General features: G+C 44.7%; 2 protein-coding genes across 3 annotated transcripts in view; one reads left to right on the plus strand and one right to left on the minus strand.

The window, feature by feature from the left end:
* The window catches only part of LOC107296661 (notch receptor 4), a 48,576-nt gene extending 30,688 nt beyond the window's left edge, over positions 1-17,888 (plus strand). Inside the window, exons 17-22 of the mRNA XM_029286161.1 lie at positions 10,226-10,316; positions 10,412-10,541; positions 13,435-13,676; positions 15,197-15,344; positions 16,408-16,505; positions 17,541-17,888. Of these exons, the coding sequence (XP_029141994.1) occupies positions 10,226-10,316; positions 10,412-10,541; positions 13,435-13,676; positions 15,197-15,344; positions 16,408-16,505; positions 17,541-17,888 (1,057 nt within the window). The remainder of the gene's footprint in view (positions 1-10,225; positions 10,317-10,411; positions 10,542-13,434; positions 13,677-15,196; positions 15,345-16,407; positions 16,506-17,540) is intronic.
* A 2,517-nt stretch (positions 17,889-20,405) lies between these two features.
* LOC107296690 (vesicle-trafficking protein SEC22b-B) overlaps positions 20,406-24,247 on the minus strand; it is a 9,132-nt gene continuing 5,290 nt past the window's right edge. For both annotated transcript variants that reach the window (XM_015826042.1, XM_015826050.1), the window contains exons 4-5: positions 21,938-22,084; positions 20,406-20,919 (exon numbers count right to left, since the gene is read on the minus strand). In XM_015826042.1, coding sequence (XP_015681528.1) covers positions 20,762-20,919; positions 21,938-22,084 — 305 coding nt within the window. In that variant the 3' untranslated portion in view covers positions 20,406-20,761. The remainder of the gene's footprint in view (positions 20,920-21,937; positions 22,085-24,247) is intronic.

Raw genomic sequence — 24,247 nt, forward strand, 5'->3', positions numbered from 1 at the left:
TTATTATTATTATTATTATTATTATTATTATTATTATTATTATTATTATTATTATTATTATTATTATTATTATTATTATTATTATCCAAGAAGCTTCTTCAGCTCTAACCGGATGGCGGGGAATGGAAGGATTTATATCCCTTGCAGACAGCTGGTCATTTGCATTCTTTTAGAGAGCCCTTGAGGCCACTTGTGAGGTTTAACTGTGACCTCAGGGTCACCTGGGTAGTGCAAATGGGTGTGGAGCCTTCTTGGAACTGTTAAAAGGACTGTATTGTAGACTAGAGATAGACGATATTGTATCCCTCCACGAAGGCTCCACATCCAGTTGCACTACTCAGGTGACCCAGACAACACAGATAAACCTCCAGGTGGCATCCACGATTCTCTAAAAGAATGCAAATGACCGGCTGTCTGCAAGGAGTATAAATCCTTCCATTCTCCACCATGCAGTCAGAGCCGAAGAAGCTTCTTGGATGAGAAGCGAAACGTCTTCAAAGAAAAACAAGAAAGTCTAGTTGCCTCCTGAAAAAGCATCTTTGGGATAATTATGACCTGGATTACTGAGAATCTCCATAGACATTGATAAGTTACACAGTCGTGAAGCGTGACGTCTCATGACTGTGTTGATTAGCAATGGAAATTCTAGCAGTCTCAATTGCTGTCGTTAAGTTGTTAAGCGAGGACATATTGCAACTGCGACTTCCGGTTTCCTGTCGGCCTCCCCATTGTCTTTGCTTGTTGGAAGCCAGGTGGAAATTGTAACCATGTGACCGCAGCTCACTGCAATGTGGTAATTGCGAGTTCGGCACCAAGAGCCTGAATCACAATCACATTGCCGTGGGGAACGCTGTAATTGCTGAAAGGAGGATGTAAGTCCACCTCCTTCAGCATCGTCACAAGTTTGAATGGTTGCTAAACGACTGATCACAACCTGAGATTCACCTGTAATTCAGATAATTAAAGTTTCAGACAGGAAGGCGGTGCAGAGAGTGGTGAGGACAGCCGAAAAGATCATTGGCAGTTCCCTCCCTCCCATCCAGAACGTGGCACAGAAGCGCTGCTTGAGCAGGGTCCGTAAGATTATCTGGGATATTACACATCCTCTTCACAGCCTGTTTTCCTTGTTACCTTCTGGGAGGAGGGGGCTTTGTGGTATCCGAAGCAGAACATCCAGATTCAGCCATAGTTTCATTCCATACAGCATTAACCTTGCGAACTCTCAAGCTTCCTCCTTCCATTATATATTCAAGATGGACAATATTTAATATTTATTTGCTACGTATATGTAGGGGTGTGGGTCTATACATATGTTGTATATAGTATGTTTTAGGTGTGTGTCATGTATGTGTTTCACTTTGAGAACTGGCAACTAAATTTCATTTTTGATGAGGTTATCTTATCTTATCTTATCTTATCTTATCTTAGCTTATCTTAGCTTAGCTTAGCTTAGCTTATTCTTATTCTTATTCTTATCTTATCTTATCTTATCTTATCTTATCTTATCTTATCTTATCTTATCATAATCTTATCTTATCCCTCCAACTGAGTTCAAGTCCTGGTGACTTTAGGGATGTGTCCATGTCTTCTTGATAGTAGGTGGGAATGGCCTTGGAACAATGGACCAAGAAGTGCTGCCTAGGGCAGGGGTGTCCAACCTTGGTAATTTTAAGACTCATGGACTTCAATTCCCAGAAATCCCCAGTGAGTCATGCTGGCTGAAGAATTCTGGCAGTTGAAGTCCACAAGTCTTAAAGTTGACAAGGTTGGACATAATCAAATAAGAGACAGCAAAGCCCACAGCTGGGTAGTGGGTGGCGCAAGAGGCTCAGAAGAGACCCTCACTCGCAACCTAAAATTTTCTAATTCCTGTCTGGCCTTAGCTAGGATTGTGGCTATATTGCCCCCTTGTGGGTTTCTAAAAATATTGCACCAGGCCTGCAATTTCTTGTTCGTTTTCCATCAAGTAATAACCATTACAGGTACTCCAAACTTTCTGCTGCTAAGTAAGAGATTTGTTGAAGTGAGTTTTGCCCCATTTTACCACCTTCCTTGCCACAGTTGTTAAATGAATCACCGCAGTTGATAAGTTAGTAACACAGTTGTTAAAGTGAATCAGGCTTCAACCATTGACTTTGGCGGTCAAAAAGGGATCACATGACCTTGGGACACAGCAACGGTCCTAAGTAAGAGTCACTTGCCAAGAATCTGAATTTTGATCATGTGACCCTGGGGATGCTACAAAAGTCATAAGTCTGAAAAATGGTCATACAGCAAGTCATTTTTTTTCAGTGCTGTTGTAACTTTCAACAGTCATTAAATGAACTATTGTAAGTCGAGGACTACCTGTATTTTCCAGATCAGATATAAATTCATTCACTTCCAATGTTTCTACTCAGCTGGGCAGGCTGAGAGCGTGCAAAGTATATATTTTTTCCATTTAAAATTAACCACATTTGCAGTTTGACTCCCAAATCACAGCCATCCACATGGTTGGACTATTAAGTCGTATAATGCAATATCAACTGGAAAACATCTCTCTGGGGAAGGCAGAACCCAAATCATTTATTTAATAGTGGCAAAAATAAAACTACAATGAATGACTTAATATTTCTGGCATTTAAAGAAGAAAGTGAACCCTTTTTTCACTACCTCATTGCAAACACATTTTCAAAAAAAATCAGGGCCCGATGAAGTCGTCCCTCATGCAGGGTTTGTTTCCACCAACCTATTGTACTTCTACTTTTTGATGGTGGAAGAAAAATAGAAGAGGATTCAAAGATGCTTTAAAAGTTTCCCAGATTCAGATCTGAGCAACTTCCACTTGACAAGTCTCCAGTAAGCCTGATGGAAAGGACTCCTACTGTTTGAAGCTGATCTGGCTTAGATTAAGAAGGCTTCAAATCTTCTAATCCAGTGTTTCTCAACCTTGGTCATTTGAAGACATAATAGTAATAATGATAATGATGATGATGATGATGATGATGATGATGATGATGATGATAATAATAATAATAATAATAATAATAATAATAATAATAATAATAATAATAAGAAGAAGAAGAAGAAGAAGAAGAAGAAGAAGAAGAAGAAGAAGAAGAAGATGATGGAAGGGACCTTGGAGGTCATCTAGTCCAACCCCCTGCTCAGGCAGGAAACCCTATACCATTTCAGACAAATAGCTGTCCAGTCTCTTCTTAAAAACTTCCAGTGTTGGAGCATTCACAGCTCCTGGAGGCAGGTTGTTCCACTGGTTAATTGTTCTCACTGTCAGGAAGTTTCTCCTTAGTTCTAGGTTGCTTCTCTCCTTGATCAGTTTCCACCCATTGCTTCTTGTCCTGCCTTCAGGCGCTTTGAAGAATAGCTTGACTCCCTCTTCTTTGGGGCAGCCCCTGAGATATTGGAACACTGCTATCATGTCCCCCCCTCGGCCTTCTCTTCGTTAAACTAGACATACCCAATTCCAGCAACCGTTCCTTATATGTTTTAGCCTCCAGTCCCCTAATCATCTTTGTTGCTCTGCTCTGTACTCTTTCTAGAGTCTCAACATCTTTTTGACATCGTGGTGACCAAAACTGGATGCAGTATCCCAAGTGTGGCCTTACCAAGGCATTGTAAAGCGAACTTCAACTCCCAGGATTCCCCAGGAATAGCTGTTTTTAGATGTTGTGGGTGCTTCATCACTGGAGGTTCTAAGAACAGACTGGACAGCCATCTGTCTGAAATGGTATAGGGTCTCCTGCTTGGGCAGGGGGTTGGACTAGATGACCTCCATGGTCCCTTGCAGCTCCCTTCTGATTGATTGATTGAGTGACCAAATTGAGAAACACTGTTCTAAACTGAGGCAGATAAATGGTGCTGATCCCATTCCATGTATGAAAGCTGACTGAAATATTGGAATTTCTCTTCCAATATTCTGCATTACATCTGCAGACAGCAAGTGGATTTTGGGGTTCTGTGGAAATCACGGGATGTAGAGATCTTTTTTTGCAGATTTTTTTTGGGGGGGTCCCTTCGGCCTTCATTGCTCAAGGCAACTGCTCTATTTGAGAACCGTTCTGGCCGTCGTAAAATAAGAATCTTTCTCCTCACTTTCTTTTGCTCTCTCTCCTTAAAACCGCAGGCCAACGAAACTCAGTACTGAATTTGCAGAAGATCACGACACCTTCTCGAACCCCCATTTCGACGAGTCTTTGAACCCCAAAGATATAAAGGTATTTATGCTGGATGGTTGTGGGAAATGTCCACGCCACAGGTGTTTTTTTTGGGGGGGGGGCTTCTCTTTACAATCATCTCTTTTGTGCAGGAGGATCTTGATTCCGTCCATATCTCAGATCAAGGCCCCGTGAGACCGAAAACACAGACGTTGGGTAATGTCTCGGTCCCAAACCTGAGGAAGGATACCAGGCAAAAAGCAGGCAGAAATCAAGAGCCAGGTAAAAGAAGAAAGCTAATTCAACGGAGCTCACAGTTGAAATGAGAAGTCCTTGATGCTCTCTGAGCTTGATTGTTTGTTCCAGATGTTTCATTACCCAAACTAGGTAACATCATTAGTGCTAGTTAAGGAGTGTAGGTTGCTGTCAGTTTATATTCCGGTGTCTTGCCCTGTCGGTGTTGGTGGGGGTGGTCTTAGAGATTCTTTGATTGGGCTGTTTACTGTTAGCTTGTTTGCCAGTTCAACAATCCAAGAAGTAAACAGTACCCCAATCTAGGAACGTGCTGCCTGGAGAATTCTGGGAGTTGAAGTCCACACATCTCAAAATGATCAAGGTTGAGAAATTGTCAAGGAGAGAAGCAACCTGGAGTTAAGGAGAAACTTCCTAACAGTGAGGACAATTAACCAGTGGAACAGCTTTGCCTTCAGAAATCGTGGGTGCTCCATCACTGGAGGTTTTTAAGAAAAGACTGTCTGAAATGGTATTGTCATGGTTCCGACAGATGAAACTCTTCAAAGAACTTCGAGGCATTGTTTACCTTAAAGCATCTTTATTTGAGAAGTATAATATCGGCACTAACATAATCGAAGCCAAAAACTGAATCTCCCCCCTTTGGGCACATAGTATCAAAGCACAATTCCCTCCTCCAATTAACAGTCATAAATCACATTCCCCAATTAGCTTGAAGCACGGGCTTTCCCTCCAGCTCTCCAGCCCGCCAATTCTTATCATCTCTTATTTCAACAACCTTGATTCTCACACTAGGTTCAGTGTTATTATGTCTAGCTAAACTCTCGTGCACATCTCCCCCCTCCCTTTCTTCTTCTTCTTGTGCCATATCCGTTATCGGACGTTGGCGATCATGTTGGCGATCCTGTTTTTATCAGCAGCCGCACGAAAAAGTGCTGCTGAGTTTTGTCCAAACCAGTCCCTTAGATTTTAAAGCCACGATGTTTATTTATTTATTTTATTTATTTATTCTTCTTCTGCCTGGACCTCCCCAGCATCATCTAACTCAGTGGTTCTCAACCTGTGGGTCGGGACCCCATTTGGGGTCGATTGACCATTTCATGGGGGTCGCCAAGCAAGGCTGTCTGCCATTTTTTTTGTCCGCCATTTTTTTTGTCCGCCATTTTTTTCCCCTTTTCCGGCGGGTGCCTTACCTCCCTTGAGCTGGGCCAGCTGGTGGTCGGCCTGCTCCGTCTCTGCCGCTTGCCAGCTATGCCTCAGCCGGCGCAGGGGGCGGAACCACGCATGCACGGCGCTCCCAGGCAGGGAAAGTCCTCGACTTACGACCGGTTGGGTAGTCCTCGACTTACGACCGGTTTAGTCCTCGACTTACGACCAGTTTAGTCCTCGACTTACGACCGGTTGGGGTTGCGGCATTAAAAAGGTTGAGAACCACTGATCTAACTCTAAAAGCGAAAAGGAGAAAATGGCTACATCTCCATCTGTTGTCAAAGCAAAAACATCCGATGTTAGCAGCGTTGACAGGAACAGGGTCTCCTGCTTGAACAGGGGGCTTGACTAGAAAAGGTCCTTTCCAGCTCTATTCTGATTGATTGATTGACACTGCTCCAACCCCTTTGTGATCCCACCTATTGGGCAAACCCAAGGAATTCAGGAACCAAAGGAAGAGTTGTGCAAACTGAGTGGTTATGTAGCATGCCAAATGTGGCAGCTCTTGCTGATGATGTGGTAACAAGCCAGCATTTCAGGTATAATTTTATATATCTGACAAAGCCAGCTACATTTTTCATTTTCCTGCTCAGTGGCCAAGGAAGAAAAACGTCGACTTGCTTCTCCATCAAAAAAACCCGAAATCAATGTTTACATTTGAATTCTTTTCTTTGTACACCGAATGGGAATAAGATCAGATCTATAAAATAGGATCACGTAATTCAATTAGATGAGATCAAATCATACCATATTTGCCCAGGGACATTTGATTTGTTTGTGTGTGTGTGCTTAGAATGGGTGGATCTGAGCCTGGATTTTGTTGTTATTGTTGCCGCTGGCAAATCTCAGGAAATTGGCACCCGCTGAGTTGGGATAATTTCAAGAACAAATTGCTAAGCTTGTATACTTCAAACAGCCAGACAGGCAAATGATTTTGTTCACTCCCCATGCTAAGTAATAATATGATTAGACTTTAGCTTAGAGCCACATGTGAAACGAACTATTGTGGTTTGTAATTTTATGGCTTTTGGCTGAGCTTCACATGGAAATGCCTTGTTAAGGATACAGGCAGTTCTTGACTTACAACCACAACTGGGAACAAAATTTCTATTGCTAAGCAAGGTGGTTGTTAAAGGACTTATGGCCATTTTTGACTGTGGCAGCATCCCCAGGGTCATGTGATCGAAATTCAGACACTTGGTAACTGACTCCTATTTATGACGGTCGCAGTGTTCTGAGGTCACGTGAACATCTTTTGCAAACTTCTGATTTTACGACCGTTTTTGCTGTTGTGGTTAAGCAAAGCACTGCAGTTGTTATGTGAACCATCCAGCTGTTAAACACATCTGGCTTCTCCCTGTTGATTCTGCTTGTCAGAAGCCTGCTTTCCCCTTTTTCTACAGTGACCACATTTTGTTGGGGGGAAAAAAATCAGGGACAGACCTGAAAAATGGGCAAATCTGAAAAGGGGTTCGTAAGGATTAAAATGTTTTCTCATTCTTAGGATGTTTCTCCTTAATTCCAGGTTGCTTCTCTCCTTGGTTAGTTTCCATCCATTGCTTCTTGTCTTCCCTTCTGGTGCTCTGGAAAATAAGTTGACACTCTCTTCTTTGTGACAACGTCTCAAATACTAGAATACTGCTATCATGTCCCTCCTAGTCCTTTTCTCTAGACTAGCCAAACCCAAATCCTGCAACCGTTCTTCAGATGTTTTAGTCTCCAGGCCATCTTCCTATCTTTATGAATGTTTCATGTATGCTTTTTATGTTTCCAGTTTGTGGCCTGACTCCACCAATGTCCTTGGCGTGTTCTTCGGGGTTGAAGATGGAGAGTTCTTGGACAGACAAGCAAATGGAGAACTTGAGAGAGACGCCTCTTCACTTAGCAGCAAGATACTCTCGCGCAGATGCTGCCCGCAGACTCCTGACAGCTGGAGCTGATGTTAACGCCCGGGACCAGTGGGGACGGACCCCCTTGCACAGTGCCATAGCAGCTGATGCTCTGGGGGTATTCCAGGTCAGAAAAAGAGAAATTAAGATTAATATAATATGAAACAGAAACTGTTGTTATATATACAGATAGTCCTTGACTTAACAATCAGTTGCTTAACGACGGATTGATATTACAATGGAACCCCCAAAAGGTGCTTATGACTTGGTTCTGAGGTTCTGGTGGCTGGACCATGCCCCCTCACGATCACATGACCACATCTCAGGTGCCTGGCAACCAGCTCGCCTTTACCTGACTGTGATTTACAATGTTTTTACCCCAAACTAGAAGGTACTTCCAGTTCTGTGGCAAAAAAAAAACACCCCACGGTGAACTGTGGGGTCGTTTAACGACTGCTGTGGAAAAAGAGTTCCTAAAATTGGGTCAGCCACATGACGATCCACTTTGTGACCATCACGACATACAATTCCAGAGGGCAGACTCCATAATTGTCACAAGTTGAGGACTTACCTATAGCCTACTTCCACAATGAAGTAGCTCTTGAAGAAATCTTGTTTTATCCGTTTCTTGACTTCTTGAAAGATTCTCTAAGTGTTGCTCTTCCTCAGAGATCGTTCTGCAAGCGGGGCTGCAGGGGCAGGGAAAGAGAAAGTCTGTTGCTTTGGGCATGTGCACAGACAATCCTCGACTTACAATATTCATTTAGCAGCTGTTTGAAGTTACAACAGCACTTAAAAAGTGACTTATGACCAGTCCTCACATTTACGACAGCTTCTCCATTGTCACCTGATCGAAATTTGGGGGCTCGGCAACTGGCATGAACTTACAACAGTTGCGACATGCTGGGATCGTGTGAGATCACAATTCTGACCTTCCCAGCCAGCTTCTGACAATAACGGAACAACAGAGTTGGAAGGGACCTTGGAGGTCTTCTAGTTCAACCCCCTGCTCAAGCAGGAGACCCTACACCAGTGGTAGGCAACCTTAGCTCTTTCATGACTCGTGGACTTCAACTCCCAGAATTCCTGAGCCAGCCACGCTGAGGGGAAAGGGAGAGGTTTCCAAGCTGAGCCATGCTGGCTCAGGAATTCTGGGAGTTGAAGTCCACGAGTCATAAAAGAGCCAAGGTTGCCTATCCTTGCTACAAAATCAATGGGAGAAGCTGGACTTGCTTAATATCTGTGTGATTCGCTTAACAACTGCAATGGTTCTCTTTAACCAGCACTGCAAAATGGTCACAAAGTTGGATATGATTCACTTAACAACTGTCTTACTTAGCAATGGAAATTCTGGCCCCCAATTGTGATCGTAAATCAAGGACCACTTGTAATTTGATTACCCCCAGAGAATAAATGCCAAAGTGAATAATTTGCTGAAAATTTCACCGAGAGACTAGCTCCTCATGGGGAGGAGGGGGTTTAAGCAGTAAAACCTCATCGCTCAAACGTTGTAATTTGCTCTCTGCTNAGAAGAAGAAGAAGAAGAAGAAGAAGAAGAAGAAGAAGAAGAAGAAGAAGAAGAAGAAGAAGAAGAAGAAGAAGAAGAAGAAGAAGAAGAAGAAGAAGAAGAAGAAGAAGAAGAAGAAGAAGAAGAAGAAGAAGAAGAAGAAGAAGAAGAAGAAGAAGAAGAAGAAGAAGATGATGATGGAAGGGACCTTGGAGGTCATTTAGTCCAACCCCCTGCTCAGGCAGGAAACCCTGTACCATTTCAGACAAATGGCTGTCCAGTCTCTTCTTAAAAACTTCCAGTGTTGGAGCATTCACAGCTCCTGGAGGCAGGTTGTTCCACTGGTTAATTGTTCTGTCAGGAAGTTTCTCCTTAGTTCTAGGTTGCTTCTCTCCTTGATTAGTTTCCACCTGTTGCTTCTTGTCCTGCCTTCAGGTGCTTTGGAGAATAGCTTGACTCCCTCTTCTTTGTGGCAACCCCTGAGATATTGGAACACTCTTATCATGACACCCTTAGTCCTTCTTTTCGTTAAATTAGACATACCCAATTCCAGCAGCCATTCCTTATATGTTTTAGCCTCCAGTCCCCTAATCATCTTTGTTGCTCTGCTCTGTACTCTTTCTAGAGTCTCAACATCTTTTTGACATCGTGGTGACCAAAACTGGATGCAGTATTCCAAGTGTGGCCTTACCAAGGCATTGTAAAGCGAACTTCAACTCCCAGGATTCCCCAGGAATAGCTGTTTTTAGATGTTGTGGGTGCTTCATCACTGGAGGTTTTAAGAATAGACTGGACAGTCATCTGTCTGAAATGGTATAGGGTCTCCTGCTTGGGCAGGGGGTTGGACTAGATGACCTCCAAGATCCCTTGCAGCTCCCTTCTGATTGGTTGATTGATTGATTGACTGACCAAATTGAGAAACACTGTTCTAAACTGAGGCAGATAGATGGTGCTGATCCCATTCCATGTATGAAAGCTGACTGAAATATTGGAATTTCTCTTCCAATATTCTGCATTACATCTGCAGACAGCAAGCAGATTTTGGGGTTCTGTGGAAATCACGGGATGTAGAGATCTTTTTTTGCAGATTTTTTTGGGGGGGCCTTTGGCCTTCATTGCTCAAGGCAACTGCTCTATTTGAGAACCGTTCTGGCCGTCGTAAAATAAGAATCTTTCTTCTCACTTTCTTTTGCTCTCTCTCCTTACCACCGCAGGCCAACGAAACTCAGTACCGAATTTGTAGAAGATCACGACACCTTCTCCAACCCCCATTTCGACGAGTCTTTGAACCCCAAAGATGTAAAGGTATTTATGCTGGATGAAGAGGTTGTGGGAAACGTCCACGCCACAGGTGTTTTTTTGGGGGGGGGCTTCTCTTTACAATCATGTCTTTTCTGCAGGAGGATCTTGATTCCGTCCGTATCTCAGATCAAGGCCCCGTGAGACCGAAAACACAGACGTTGGGTAATGTCTCGGTCCCAAACCTGAGGAAGGATACCAGGCAAAAAGCAGGCAGAAATCAAGAGCCAGGTAAAAGAAGAAAGCTAATTCAACGGAGCTCAGGGTTGAAATGAGAAGTCCTTGGTGTTCTCCGAGCTTGACTGTTTTGTTCCAGATGTTTCATTACCCAAACTAGGTAACATCATTAGTGCTAATTAAGGAGTGTGGGTTGCTGTCAGTTTATATTCCGGTGTCTTGCCCTGTCGGTGTTGGTGGGGGTGGTCTTAGAGATTCTTTGATTGGGCTGTTTACTGTTAGCTTGTTTGCCAGTTCAACAATCCAAGAAGTAAACAGTACCCCAATCTAGGAACGTGCTGCCTGGAGAATTCTGGGAGTTGAAGTCCACACATCTCAAAATGATCAAGGTTGAGAAATTGTCAAGGAGAGAAGCAACCTGGAGTTAAGGAGAAACTTCCTAACAGTGAGGACAATTAACCAGTGGAACAGCTTTGCCTTCAGAAATCGTGGGTGCTCCATCACTTTTAAGAAAAGACTGGACAGCCACCTGTCTGAAATGGTATTGTCATGGTTCCAACAGATGAAACTCTTCAAAGAACTTCGAGGCATTGTTTTCCTTAAAGAATCTTTATTTGAGAAGCATAATATCGGCACTAACATAATCGAAGCCAAAAACTGAATCCCCCCCCTTTGGGCACATAGTATCAAAGCTCAATTCCCTCCTCCAATTAACAGTCATAAATCACATTCCCCAATTAGTTTGAAGCATGGGCTTTCCCTCCAGCTCTCCAGCCCACCAATTCTTATCATCTCTTATTTCAACAACCTTGATTCTCACACTAGGTTCAGTGTTATTATGTCTAGCTAAACTCTCATGCACATCTCCCCCCTCCCTTTCTTTTTGTGCCATATCCGTTATCGGACGTTGGCGATCATGTTGGCGATCCTGTTTTTATCAGCAGCCGTACGAAAAAGTGCTGCTGAGTTTTGTCCAAACCAGTCCCTTAGATTTTGAAGCCACGATGTTCTTCTTCTGCCTGGACCTCCCCAGCATCATCTAACTCAGCGGTTCTCAACCTATGGGTCGCGACCCCATTTGGGGTCGATCGACCATTTCACGGGGGTCGCTAAGCAAGGCTGTCCGCCATTTTTTTTCCCTTTTCCAGCGGGTGCCTTACCTCCCTTGAGCTGGGCCAGCTGGTGGTCGGCCTGCTCCGTCTCTGCCGCTTGCCAGCTACGCCTCGGCCGGCGCAGTGGGCGGAACCACGCATGCACAGCGCTCCTGGGCAGGGAAAGTCCTCGACTTACGACCGGTTGGGTAGTCCTCAACTTACGACCGGTTTAGTCCTCGACTTACGACTGGTTTAGTCCTCGACTTACGACCGGTTGGGGGTCGCGGCATTAAAAAGGTTGAGAACCACTGATCTAACTCTAAAAGCGAAAAGGAAAAAATGGCTACATCTCCATCTGTTGTCAAAGCAAAAACATCCGATGTTAGCAGCGTTGACAGGAATAGGGTCTCCTGCTTGAACAGGGGGCTTGACTAGAAAACCTCCAAGGTCCTTTCCAGTTCTATTCTGCTTGATTGATTGACACTGCTCAAACCCCTTTGGGCAAACCCATGGAATTCAGGAACCAAAGGAAGAGTTGTGCAAACTGAGTGGTTATGTAGCATGCCAAATGTGGCAGCTCTTGCTGATGATGTGGTAACAAGCCAGCATTTCAGGTAAAATTTTATATATCTGACAAAGCCAGCTACATTTTTTCATTTTCCTGCTCAGTGGCCAAGGAAGAAAAACGTTGACTTGCTTCTCCATCAAAAAACCCCGAAATCAATGTTTACATTTGAATTCTTTTCTTTGTACACCGAATGGGGATAAGATCAGATCTATAAAATAGGATCACCTAGTTCAGTTAGATGAGATCAAATCATACCGTATTTGCCCAGGGACATTTGGTTTGTTTGTGTGTGCTTAGAATGGGTGGATCTGAGCCTGGATTTTGTTGTTATTGTTGCCGCTGGCAAATCTCAGGAAATTGGCACCCGCTGAGTTGGGATAATTTCAAGAACAAATTGCTAAGCTTGTATACTTCAAACAGCCAGACAGGCAAATGATTTTGTTCACTCCCCATGCTAAGTAATAATATGATTAGACTTTAGCTTAGAGCCACATGTGAAACGAACTATTGTGGTTTGTAATTTTATGGCTTTTGGCTGAGCTTCACATGGAAATGCCTTGTTAAGGATACAGGCAATTCTTGACTTACAACTGGGAACAAAATTTCTATTGCTAAGCAAGGTGGTTGTTAAATGACTTATGACCATTTTTCACACTTTTGACTGTGGCAGCATCCCCAGGGTCACGTGATCAAAATTCAGACACTTGGTAATTGACTCCTATTTATGACGGTCGCAGTGTCCTGAGGTCACGTGAACATCTTTTGCAAACTTCTGATTTTACGACCGTTTTTGCTATTGTGATTAAGCAAAGCACTGCAATTGTTGTGTGAAACATCCAGCTGTTAAACACATCTGGCTTCTCCCCGTTGATTCTGCTTGTCAGAAGCCTGCTTTCCCCTTTTTCTACAGTGACCACATTTTGTTGGGAAAAAAAAAATCAGGGACAAACCTGAAAAATGGGCAAATCTGAAAAGGGGTTCGTAAGGATAAAAATGTTTTCTCATTCTTAGGAAGTTTCTCCTTAATTCCAGGTTGCTTCTCTCCTTCGTTAGTTTCCATCCATTGTTTCTTGTCTTCCCTTCTGGTGCTTTAGAAAATAAATTGACCCCCTCCTCTTTGTGACAACCTCTCAAATAGTGGAATACTGCTATCATGTCCCCCCTAGTCCTTCTTTTTTCTAGACTAGCCAAACCCAAATCCTGCAACCATTCTTCATATGTCTCCAGAGGCCATCTTCCTATTTTTATGAATGTTTCATGTGCTGTATGCTTTTTATGTTTCCAGTTTGTGGCCTGACTCCACCAATGTCCTTGGCGTGTTCTTCGGGGTTGAAGATGGAGAGTTCTTGGACAGACAAGCAAATGGAGAACTTGAGAGAGACGCCTCTTCACTTAGCAGCAAGATACTCTCGCGCAGATGCTGCCCGCAGACTCCTGACAGCTGGAGCTGATGTTAACGCCCGGGACCAGTGGGGACGGACCCCCTTGCACAGTGCCATAGCAGCTGATGCTTTGGGGGTATTTCAGGTCAGAAAAAGAGAAATTAAGATTAGTATAATATGAAACAGAAAGAGACTGTTGTTATATATACAGATAGTCCTTGACTTAACAGTCGGTTGCTTAACAACTGATTGAAATTAAAATGGAACCCTCAAACCCTTATGATTTGGCTCTGAGGTTCTGGTGGCTGGACCACGCCCCTCATGATCACATGACCACATCTCAGGTGCCTGCAATCAGCTCGCCTTTACCTGACTGTGATTTACAATGTTTTTACCCCAAACTAGCAGGTACTTCCAGTTCTATGGCAAAAAAAACCACCCCACGGTGAACTGTGGGGTCGTTTAACGACTGCTGTGGAAAAAGAGTTCCTAAAATTGGGTCAGCCACATGACGATCCACTTTGTGACCATCACGACTTACAATTCCAGAGGGCAGACTCCATAATTGTCGCAAGTTGAGGACTTACCTATAGCCTACTTCCACAATGAAGTAGCTCTTGAAGAAATCTTGTTTTATCCGTTTCTTGACTTCTTGAAAGATTCTCTAAGTGTTGCTCTTCCTCAGAGATCGTTCTGCAAGCGGGGCTGCGGGGGCAGGGAAAGAGAAAGTCTGTTGCTTTGGGCATGTATGTATTTTAAATAGATTGTCAGCCGCCCTGAGTCCTACGGGAGAAGGGCGGGATATAAATTCAAATATAAATAAATAAAAAAATGTGCACAGACAATCCTCGACTTACAATATTCATTTAGCAGCTGTTTGAAGCTACAACAGCACTTAAAAAGTGACTTATGACCAGTCCTCACATTTACGACAGCTTCTCCATTGTCACCTGATCGAAATTTGGGGGCTCGGCAACTGGCATGAACTTACAACAGTTGCGACATGCTGGGATCGTGTGAGATCACAATTCTGACCTTCCCAGCCAGCTTCTGACAATAACGGAACAACAGAGTTGGAAGGGACCTTGGAGGTCTTCTAGTTCAACCCCCTGCTCAAGCAGGAGACCCTACACCAGTGGTAGGCAACCTTAGCTCTTTCATGACTCGTGGACTTCAACTCCCAGAATTCCTGAGCCAGCCATGCTGAGGGGAAAGGGAGAGGTTTCCAAGCTGAGCCATGCCGGCTCAGGAATTCTGGGAGTTGAAGTCCACGAGTCATAAAAGAGCCAAGGTTGCCTACTCCTGCTACAAAGTCAATGGGAGAAGCTGGACTTGCTTAATGTCTGTGTGATTCGCTTAACAACTGCAATGGCTCTCTTTAACCAGCACTGCAAAATGGTCACAAAGTTGGATATGATTCACTTAACAACCGTCTTACTTAGCAATGGAAATTCTGGCCCCCAATTGTGATCGTAAATCAAGGACCACTTGTAATTTGATTACCCCCAGAGAATAAATGCCAAAGTGAATAATTTGCTGAAAATTTCACCGAGAGACTAGCTCCTCATGGGGAGGAGGGGGTTTAAGCAGTAAAACCTCATCGCTCAAACGTTGTAATTTGCTCTCTGCTCTTGCATCTCCTGATGGTGAAATGGCCTCCGGCAGATCCTTCTCCGGCAGAGACAGACAGACCTGGATGCTTCGGCAGAGGATGGCACCACCCCTCTCATTCTTGCCACACGGCTTGGGGTCGAAAACATGGTGGAAGAGCTGGTGGCCAACCACGCCGACCTCCATGCCATAGATAAGAGAGGTGAGGTTCGTGCGCGGCTCCAAGATGCTGGCTGAGTTATAACCTGAGGTAGTATTAATGACAACCCTTCCAGGGAACGGTGGTGGAAATGACCAAAGGACTGCAGTTCAGAGATCTGTACATTTCTGACTGAGAAAGGGAAATAAACTTGGAAGAAGCACCAGAGAAACGATGGGGCTATTGATGTTATGATCCAGGAGTCCCCAATCCCCAGGCTGCGGCCCACTACCGGGCCTCAAGCCCTTCAGATCCAGGCCACAGAAGTAGCGGGCGAGTCCACTTGTATGTTCGTGAGCATCCCCACTTGTGTGAGCAGCGGTCAACCACGGGCACGTGTGCTCCATTTGCGGGAACTCACGCAAATGGACCTGCGCACGCCCACTCACTTGCCTGCCACTCATGCAAAACCATCCCTTCTGTTCCCTCCCCCCCCCAAGCTGGTGTGCAAAACCAGGAAGTTGGTGAACTCTGTTCTGATCCACAGAAACCAGTTATTCTCAAATTGCACAGGGGACAGCCACTGTCTTCATGCCCTATGCCAGGGGTAGGCAACCTTGGCTCTTTTATGACTCGTGGACTTCAACTCCCAGAATTCCTGAGCCAGCCATGCTGAGGGGAAAGGGAGAGGTTTCCAAGCTGAGCCATGCCGGCTCAGGAATTCTGGGAGTTGAAGTCCACGAGTCATAAAAGAGCCAAGGTTGCCTACCCCTGGCCTAGCATTATGGCATCTGAAGCCAGAGCCATTTGCAGTGTACCAGATTGAAGGTCTAGCCAACACACATGCTTGGGTAGGAGCTGTGACCTTCCAAGGCCAACCTCTCTGGGGAGACCAAGTTGAGAAAAGCCAGCCTGTAGGGGGCCACCATTTCCCATTATCTATTTATGATACATCAGAATCCAGGGCAGGATTCTAATGTTTCTTAGAATTTCCTAAAGTAATGGAAGGAAGAAAAAAAAAGCCAGAGATGGTTTGCCCACCATTATTGAATGAAGTCCAGTTTCCCCACCCACCATCCTAGAGTCAAATTCTTTGCCTCATCCTTGGATTTCTCCTGTCTCACAGGGAAAAGTGCTCTCCACTGGGCTGCAGCAGTCAACAACCTCCGGGCCACTCTCATTCTGCTCAGGAACGGAGCTGACAAGGACATTCTAGACAATCAGGTAATGCACATTTGATTTCTTTCGGTGGATCCTTCTCTAGAAGGCTGCCGATTCGTGAAAGAAGTGAAACGGATTCCTCAAGCACTAGAACATAAAGGAAATTGCCTTGCATCAAAATATACTACTTAACATTCTTCACACTATTCCAGTGATGGCGAGCCTTTTAGAGGCCAAGTGCCCCAAAACCGCCCCCACCCACCCGCCTGCAGGGCCACCCACTGCCTCCACAGCCCACCGCAGATCCCCCAGGCGGCCCAGCAGCGCCATGGTGGCCACGCCCTCCACCCACACCCCGCAGCATCATCTGCACACGACGGGGCGCAAGGATGGAGTTGGCTTCGCTGCCCGGCTGCCATGTCTTTGGCTGTGCTGCTTTGTGCGGGCCGCACCCGTGGGCAACTCTCCTCCGGGGGGCTGCTGGTGAGGAGGGGGCCATGGGGGTAGGCGGGGCTGGGGTGAAAGCGCGCATGCCCACAGTGAGGGCTCTGAGTGTCCCCTCTGGCACGCGTGCCGTAGGTTCGCCACCACTGTACTATTCCATCCTAGTTGGGAATGATGGAAGTAGTTCCCCCTATCTGGATTGCCACAAAGAGGAGATGACAGGTTTAGCACTAGAAGCAAGTGAAAAGGTTTGAGGCAGAGATGGACCTGTCCAATCCTCCAGTATCTCAGGGGTTGGCTTATGGTGGGATTGCTTGACTTGAAATTTCCAGCGAAAGATAATAGGGCTTTGGGAGACGTAGTTCAGCAAAAGCTGGAGGACTACACGTTCTTTATTCCTGGGCTAACTGGGTTAGCGTGCTCTTTTCCCACAGGTGAACAAATAAAGTTTGGCTATTGAGAACGTTGAGCAAAAGTGCCATGCAATCAAATTGCTTAAACGTGAGGTTTTGTTTATTTGAACCATTGAACAATTCATTTGTTCCCAACCTGGAGGGTTGAAGTCGGGCTTGGTAATGTGAGGACATAGGACACTAACAATGGTCCCAGATCATACAGGCCTCTCTTACTGGTCCTGTTTCACTCTATCTACAGGCCCAGACCCCACTGTTTCTGGCTGCCCGGGAAGGAAGCTATCAAGTGGCGTCTCTTCTTCTGCAACAGGGTGCCAAGCAGAACCTCCAGAACCATATGGGTCGTCTCCCCAAAGATGTGGCACTTGAGCGTCTGCACCACGATATCCTCTCTCTGCTGGACAGGCCCTGCCTTCCTCCTGGGACTGGCCAACTTTCACCACACAGGCCCCGCCCACAGCCTTCATCCAAATTGCACAGATGGCCACACCCACCCAAGGCCTCCCAGCTCACTCCTGTTCCAGAGAACGAGGGACCTTTTAAGGATGCTAGCCCATCAGAAGAGGCCATGGGGCAGACGGTGGAGTGAATCCTTGCCCTCTGCAGGACACTGTGGGTCAGCAATGACAGCCTTGGCCAAGGACATAGCTTTCCCCAGTGAAACTTGCAGGGCAGTGGCTTGGATTGGTGGCGTATCCAAGGGCAGTGTGGAGAAACGAAGGAATTCTAGCAGTGACCTCAAAGAGCTCCAGAGCTGTCACATGTGGGGATGTGATGCAACGTGACTTGGATCCTAAGGTCATCTTACAAAATCCGAAGCATATAGAGTGCAGCTCATCCCACCTTGCTACATCGTCCCCAGAATATATTCCAGATGTGTTGGGTTTCAACTCTTGGAATATGGGCTGGTGGTCCTGGCAGCAGGATTTCAGCCCATCTGGCAAGGAGAATGGAAAAGACCACTATAGGGCCATTGACTTTGAGAGGAAGTCTCTTCAAACTCATTGAGACTTAGTAGGCTGTCTTCAGAGTTGGTCTCTTTGCAGGGAAGGATCGAATAACCTGGCAATTTAGGCTGCTGAGAATTCTAGAAGTTGAAGTCCAACATAAATGGAGGTTCTTCCGCTGGAAAAAGACGACGTAGAATGGAAGTGGATAATCTCAAGCTAGAAGGTTTAATCAAACCTTCCACCACATTTTTTCTGATTTGTTAATTCCACCATGCAAGTCAGCTCACCTTCCACTGAGAACGTGTCAGGGGAACTTGTCTAAAGAATGGAATATTGTTACCAATTATACTCATTGTGCAAAAGTCAAGAAACATGAAGTAAAGTTAACCCCCCCCCAAAAAAAAAACTGAACTCGGTTCCTGGCGATTTCATTTGTTTACAAGATTCCTTAGGTGGAAGTTTTCACCTTAGGTGGGAGTTTCACCTCTGTTTTCACAATAACAACTATTCTTCTTCTTGTTGTTGTGCCATATCCGTTATCGGACGTTGGAGATCATGTTGGCGATTCTGTTTAACAACTATATCATCTCCCAATTTACAAGGCAGGACGCCAACGTCCTTGCAAGCAAACAAGACAGATAGCAAATGCATTTCAGATGTCATATCTGGAATGCATCACTAGAGGGATCACCAGTGAGAAAAAGGAGGTCCTAATCCAGTGATGGCAAACCTTTTAGAGACCGAGTGCCCAAACTGCACCCCAAAACCCATTTATGTATTGTCGGGTGCCATGTGGGTGTGGCCCATTGGCTGGCTGTTGCCAATTGGATGGGTGTGGCCCATTGGCTGGGCGTGGGTGTGGTGGTAACGGCACTGGGTGGGACTAAAAAGTTCAATCAATCAATTCCAACTTTGCGAGATCTTTTTTTTTCCTGCAAGAAGTTGAAATTGATTGATTGAACCTTTTTTTTTTGCACACGGTGGCGGAGGCCCAAAGTGAAAAGGTTTTATAAAACCCAGCTGAAGGCCTAGGACTGGGGCAATGGCGTGCGTGCCCATAGAGAGGGCTCTGAGTGCCACCTGTGGCACGCCACCACGGTCCTAATCCTACTATATAGGGCTTTAGTCGGGTCTATGACAATTTGCCACGGCCAACTCGTTGCAGGACAAAAGTTACACTAATATCAAAAGAATAATGAGAAATAATCATTAAAGAAAGGATGCAAAAGGAAGGACAGGATGAAATGTGAAGGGTAAAAATTAAAATAATTTTTAATTTATTTTAAATAATTAATTAGAATTGTTCAATTGTCCCCCAGTGAATTGTCCCGCGGCAAGTTGGCTGTGGTGAGTTGGCCGCAGTGAGTTGACTGTGGCAAGTTGTCCCATTCCCGCTTTAGGCATCCCTCAAGCGTCCAGTTCTGGAGACCTCGCTTAACAAAAGATATTGATAAGACCGAGTGAGTCCGGAGAAAGACAACAAAAATGGGGCAAGGTCTGACAGACAAAACATAAAAAGAGAGGTTAGAGAAACTGAATATGTACAGCCCGGAGGACAGAAACGAAAGGGGGGGGGGCATGGTGGAAACCTTTAAATATATTAAGGGTGCAAATAAGATTCCAGAAGGCACTGTTTTCAAGATCAAGCAAAAATCAAAGAACACGAGAGCATAACCTCAAACTGACAGGAGGGAAGTTCAAAAGTCATGTTAGGAAGCATTACTTCACAGAAAGAGAAGGGGAAGCTGGGAACCAACTTCCAGCAAAGGTAGCGGGTCGATCGTCAGTAACTGAGTTTAAACATGCTTAGGATAAATACATGTCATCATCTGAAAAAATAAAATAATAAGAACTAAAATAAAAGTAAATATTTTAAAAAAATCAAAAGTAATAAATAAGTTAAAAACAAAACAAAACTCAAAAGAGTTACCCTGTGGTAAGATGATTTGATTAAATAAATAAATAAATAAATAAATAAATAAATAAATAAATGGGCAGATTCAATGGCCCACTAGGTCTTTTTCTGCCGTCCGTTTTCCATGTTTCTATGTTTCAGTGTGGAGATATTGGGCGGGATTTACAGGAGGGAAAATTTACATCCAGCTGTAGGCTCAGCAACACACACACACACGGAGACTTGGGGTATGTTAAAAAAACACACACAAAAACTACAGATTTATTGTGGCAGGAGCCGATACCACTATCAACCTGCTGGCTGTTGACAATGCTGTAAGGCTTTGTTGGGGGGGGGGGGAAGCTGAGCTATGGAAAGTGATGAATTTTTCCTCATTTGCCAAAGGCAGGTCGACCAGCTTTTTCTCCATTTATAAATAGACGTAGGTCCACTCGGCATCTTGTAGCTGCCATTTTAGGCCAACCATGAACTGGCAAAAGGGGTGAGGTGAAAAACAGTAACATTGTTCCGAGTGACAAATTTGAGGATATTCCCGTTTCTCCTCAAAGGAAAAGCACAAGTCACACGGGGCCTTGGAAACGAGAGGGAGAGATTCGGTCACACCAGCCACCAGAAGCGTATGTAGAACAGGAGCACAATGAAGATGAGGCCGGTGGCGGCAGCTTTGGCGTAAGCAGAACGGCTGTTGAGGAGCTTGGCATCGTGGCGATATTTCTTGGAGAGGGTTGACAAGTTGCTGGCTTTCGAGTCCAGAGCTGAAGGAGAGAAGACAAAGAAAACACAATTTGCTTCTGTTGTCCTCCTATTCAACTTTGCCAGGAAAAGCTGCTGGTGTCATGGTTCCGACAGATGAAACTCTTCAAAAGAACTTCGAGGCATTGTTTACCTTAAAGAATCTTTTATTCGAGTAGCATAACATCGGCACTGCATAATCGAAGCCAAAAACTGAATTCCCCCCACTTGGGCACATAGTATCAAAGCACAATTCCCTCCTCCAATTAACAATCATAAATCACATTCCCCAATTAGCTTGAAGCGAGGGCTTCCTCTCCAGCTCGCCAATTCTTTGTCAACTCTGAGTTCAATAACCTTGATTCTTACACTAAGTTTAGTGTTGTTATGTCTAGCTAAACTCTCATTCACATCCCCCGCTCCCAGCATCATCTAACTCTAAAAGCGAAAAAAAAAATATGGCTACATTTCCATCTGTTGTCAATGCAAAAACATCCGATGTTAGCAGCGTTGACAGCTGGTGGCTCCCCATTTCTGGGGGTTGGAGGAGGGGGGAGGGGCAAGGCTCAGAAAGAAGGCCGTTCACGAGCAGTGTCGGCCATTTTGAATGGCCTCCCCAGACAAATTAGACGGGCTTCCCCTCTTTTTTAATAGGAATTTCATTCAAAATTACAATGAAAAAAGATTAAAAACACAGGTGGTCCTCGACTTACAACAGTTTGTTTAGTGACCAGTGTTACAACAACCCTTAAAAAAGTGACTTATGCTGTTTTTCACATTTACAGCTGTTGTAGCATCCCCAAGGTCACGTGATCAAAATTCAGATTCTTGGCAACTGACTCTTATGACCGTTGGTGTGTGTGTTGTGTGTGTGTGTGTGTCCCAATGCTCTTTACCATCCAATCACTGTCTCCATTTCTACTCCTTCAAGATCAAGAGACTTTTCTCCCAGAATCACCTCTCTTCTTAGAGCTACATTATCAAGGTCAAGTAAGGGTCACGTCTGACCACATACACTTCCTGTAGGTCTCCCTTCTGTACCTGATAAGGTCTCCCCTCTTTGAAGGACCTCTTCAATGTTGGTCACCATGATTTTCTGAACGTCCTGGAGCTCCACGTTGATGCTGCTCAGATGGCGCTTTGACCAAGTATCTAGGTAGGATTTTTTCAGCTTCTGGATGTAAATGTCTAACAAGGAAAAATAAGACACGGCATATCTTTGCATTACGGGTATTTTGTTCCATCTAGATCAGCCTTCTGCAACCTGGTACCCCAAACCCACCATGGCCCATGAGATTCCTTATTCAGCTGTGGCCCAACCTTGCATTCCTCTCACCACGAAGAGCAAGACAAAATTTGGTTCTTCTTTTATTTATTTGTTAGACTTTTATACTTCTACAATCCTATATCGATAGAAACAACAATATACGTCAAAGCGGTAAAATTATTTAAACCATTCCAACAGAAGGGAATGTCCTCAGCCCAGGAATGAAGTGTGAAATTCTTGGTGTTTTCTGAGTTTGGTTGTTTGCTTGTGGACATGTCATTACCCAGCAAGGCAACACGATGATGTTAGCTAGTTGGCAAATTGGCTGCCGGTGGCCTTCCGGGTGCGCTTCAAGGTGCTGACCATCATCTTTAAGGCGCTCCATGGCATCGGACCGGGATATCTTCGAGACCGCCTTCTGCCGCAGACTACCTCCCATCGGCCTGTACGCTCCCACAGGGTGGGTCTCCTCAGGGTGCCGTCGGCCAGACAGTGCCAGCTGGCGACCCCAAGGGGGAGGGCCTTCTCTGTGGGAGCTCCCACCCTCTGGAATGAACTACCCCCAGAGATCAGGGTGATCCCTGATCTCCCTTCCTTCCGCCGCGCCCTTAAAACATGGTTATTCCAACTTGCAGGACTGGCCTAGGGGAAAAAATTTTTAATGGGGGTTTTAAAGTAATTTTTAACTACTAGACCAATTATTAATATTTGTTTTTAATTATGTTTTTAATTTGTAGTTTTTTGGTAGTAGCATTTTATCTGGTTGTTAGCCGCCCTGAGTCCGCAAGGAGAAGGGCGGGATATAAATTAAAATAATAATAATAATAATAATAATAATAATAATAATAATAATAATAATAATAATAATAATAATAATAATAATAATAATAAAATTAAATGTCTTCAAGCAAACATCCGAGCTCAGAGCGCACCAAGAACTCCACTGTTTAAGCCATGTTCTGTCAGTTTAACATGAAAATAATATCCCAAGAACAAACCCGTTAATTATTAACTAATTAAATTAGTTAATTAAAGAAACCATAGCACAGGGGTAGGCAACCTTGGCTCTTTTATGACTCGTGGACTTCAACTCCCAGAATTCCTGAGCCAGCATGGCTCAGCTTGGAAACCTCTTCCTTTCCCCTCAGCATGACTGGCTCAGGAATTCTGGGAGTTGAAGTCCACGAGTCATAAAAGAGCCAAGGTTGCCTACCCCTGCTCTAGCAGAACGTCGTTTTGACTTTTGGAAAGCCAGCAAGATGAGGACAATCTGGACCTCCTGTAGAAAGCATATCCACAAAATAAAATCTGCAGCATAGAAGCATCTCTTTCTAGCTGGGGATGCATTAACTGGTAACGACCAACTTACAAGAGATTGTGGGGTGATTAGGAAAGGGACGGGAGAGAGAGAGAGCAGACGTAAACAATCAAGAAATATCAAAAGTTGTGGGTGCTCCATTCCTGGAGGTTTTCAAGAAGAGACTGGAAAACCATTTGTCCAAAATGGTATAGGGCAGGGGTAGGCAACCTTGGCTCTTTTATGACTCGTGGACTTCAACTCCCAGAATTCCTGAGCCAGCATGGCTCAGCTTGGAAACCTCTCCCTTTCCCCTCAGCATGGATGGCTCAGGAATTCTGGGAGTTGAAGTCCACGAGTCTTAAAAGAGTCAAGGTTGCCTACCCCTGGTATAGGGTCTCCTGCATGAGCAGGGGGGTTGACTTGAAGACCTCCAAGGTCCTTTCCACATGTTCTAAGAGACAGGAAGTCAGCCTGATGCTAAGAGACAGGAAGTCAGCCTGATGCTTATATGCTTATAAGTGAATTTCTATCAAAAATGGCAGCCCAGGTGGTGAAAAAACGTGGGAAGAAGCAACACATAACATTTACAGAAATCTTCAATAAAAATAAGTGTGGGAAGTTGCAGAGTCTAAGTTTCTATATTCCCTCCAAATGAGCTATTAAGATTCCCTGACTGAAATGTGCACAGCTCTTCCTTCCTTGGTCTTATCCAACTGCTCAAAGCTTGGCATGGCCTACATTCATGGCGGAGGTGTGGGTTTCAACTCCCAGGATCCCCCCCCCC

Source organism: Protobothrops mucrosquamatus, unplaced genomic scaffold (assembly GCF_001527695.2).
Source record: "Protobothrops mucrosquamatus isolate PMUCROS unplaced genomic scaffold, P.Mucros_1.0 scaffold_204, whole genome shotgun sequence".
In the NCBI taxonomy this organism is placed as follows: Eukaryota; Metazoa; Chordata; class Lepidosauria; order Squamata; family Viperidae; genus Protobothrops; species Protobothrops mucrosquamatus.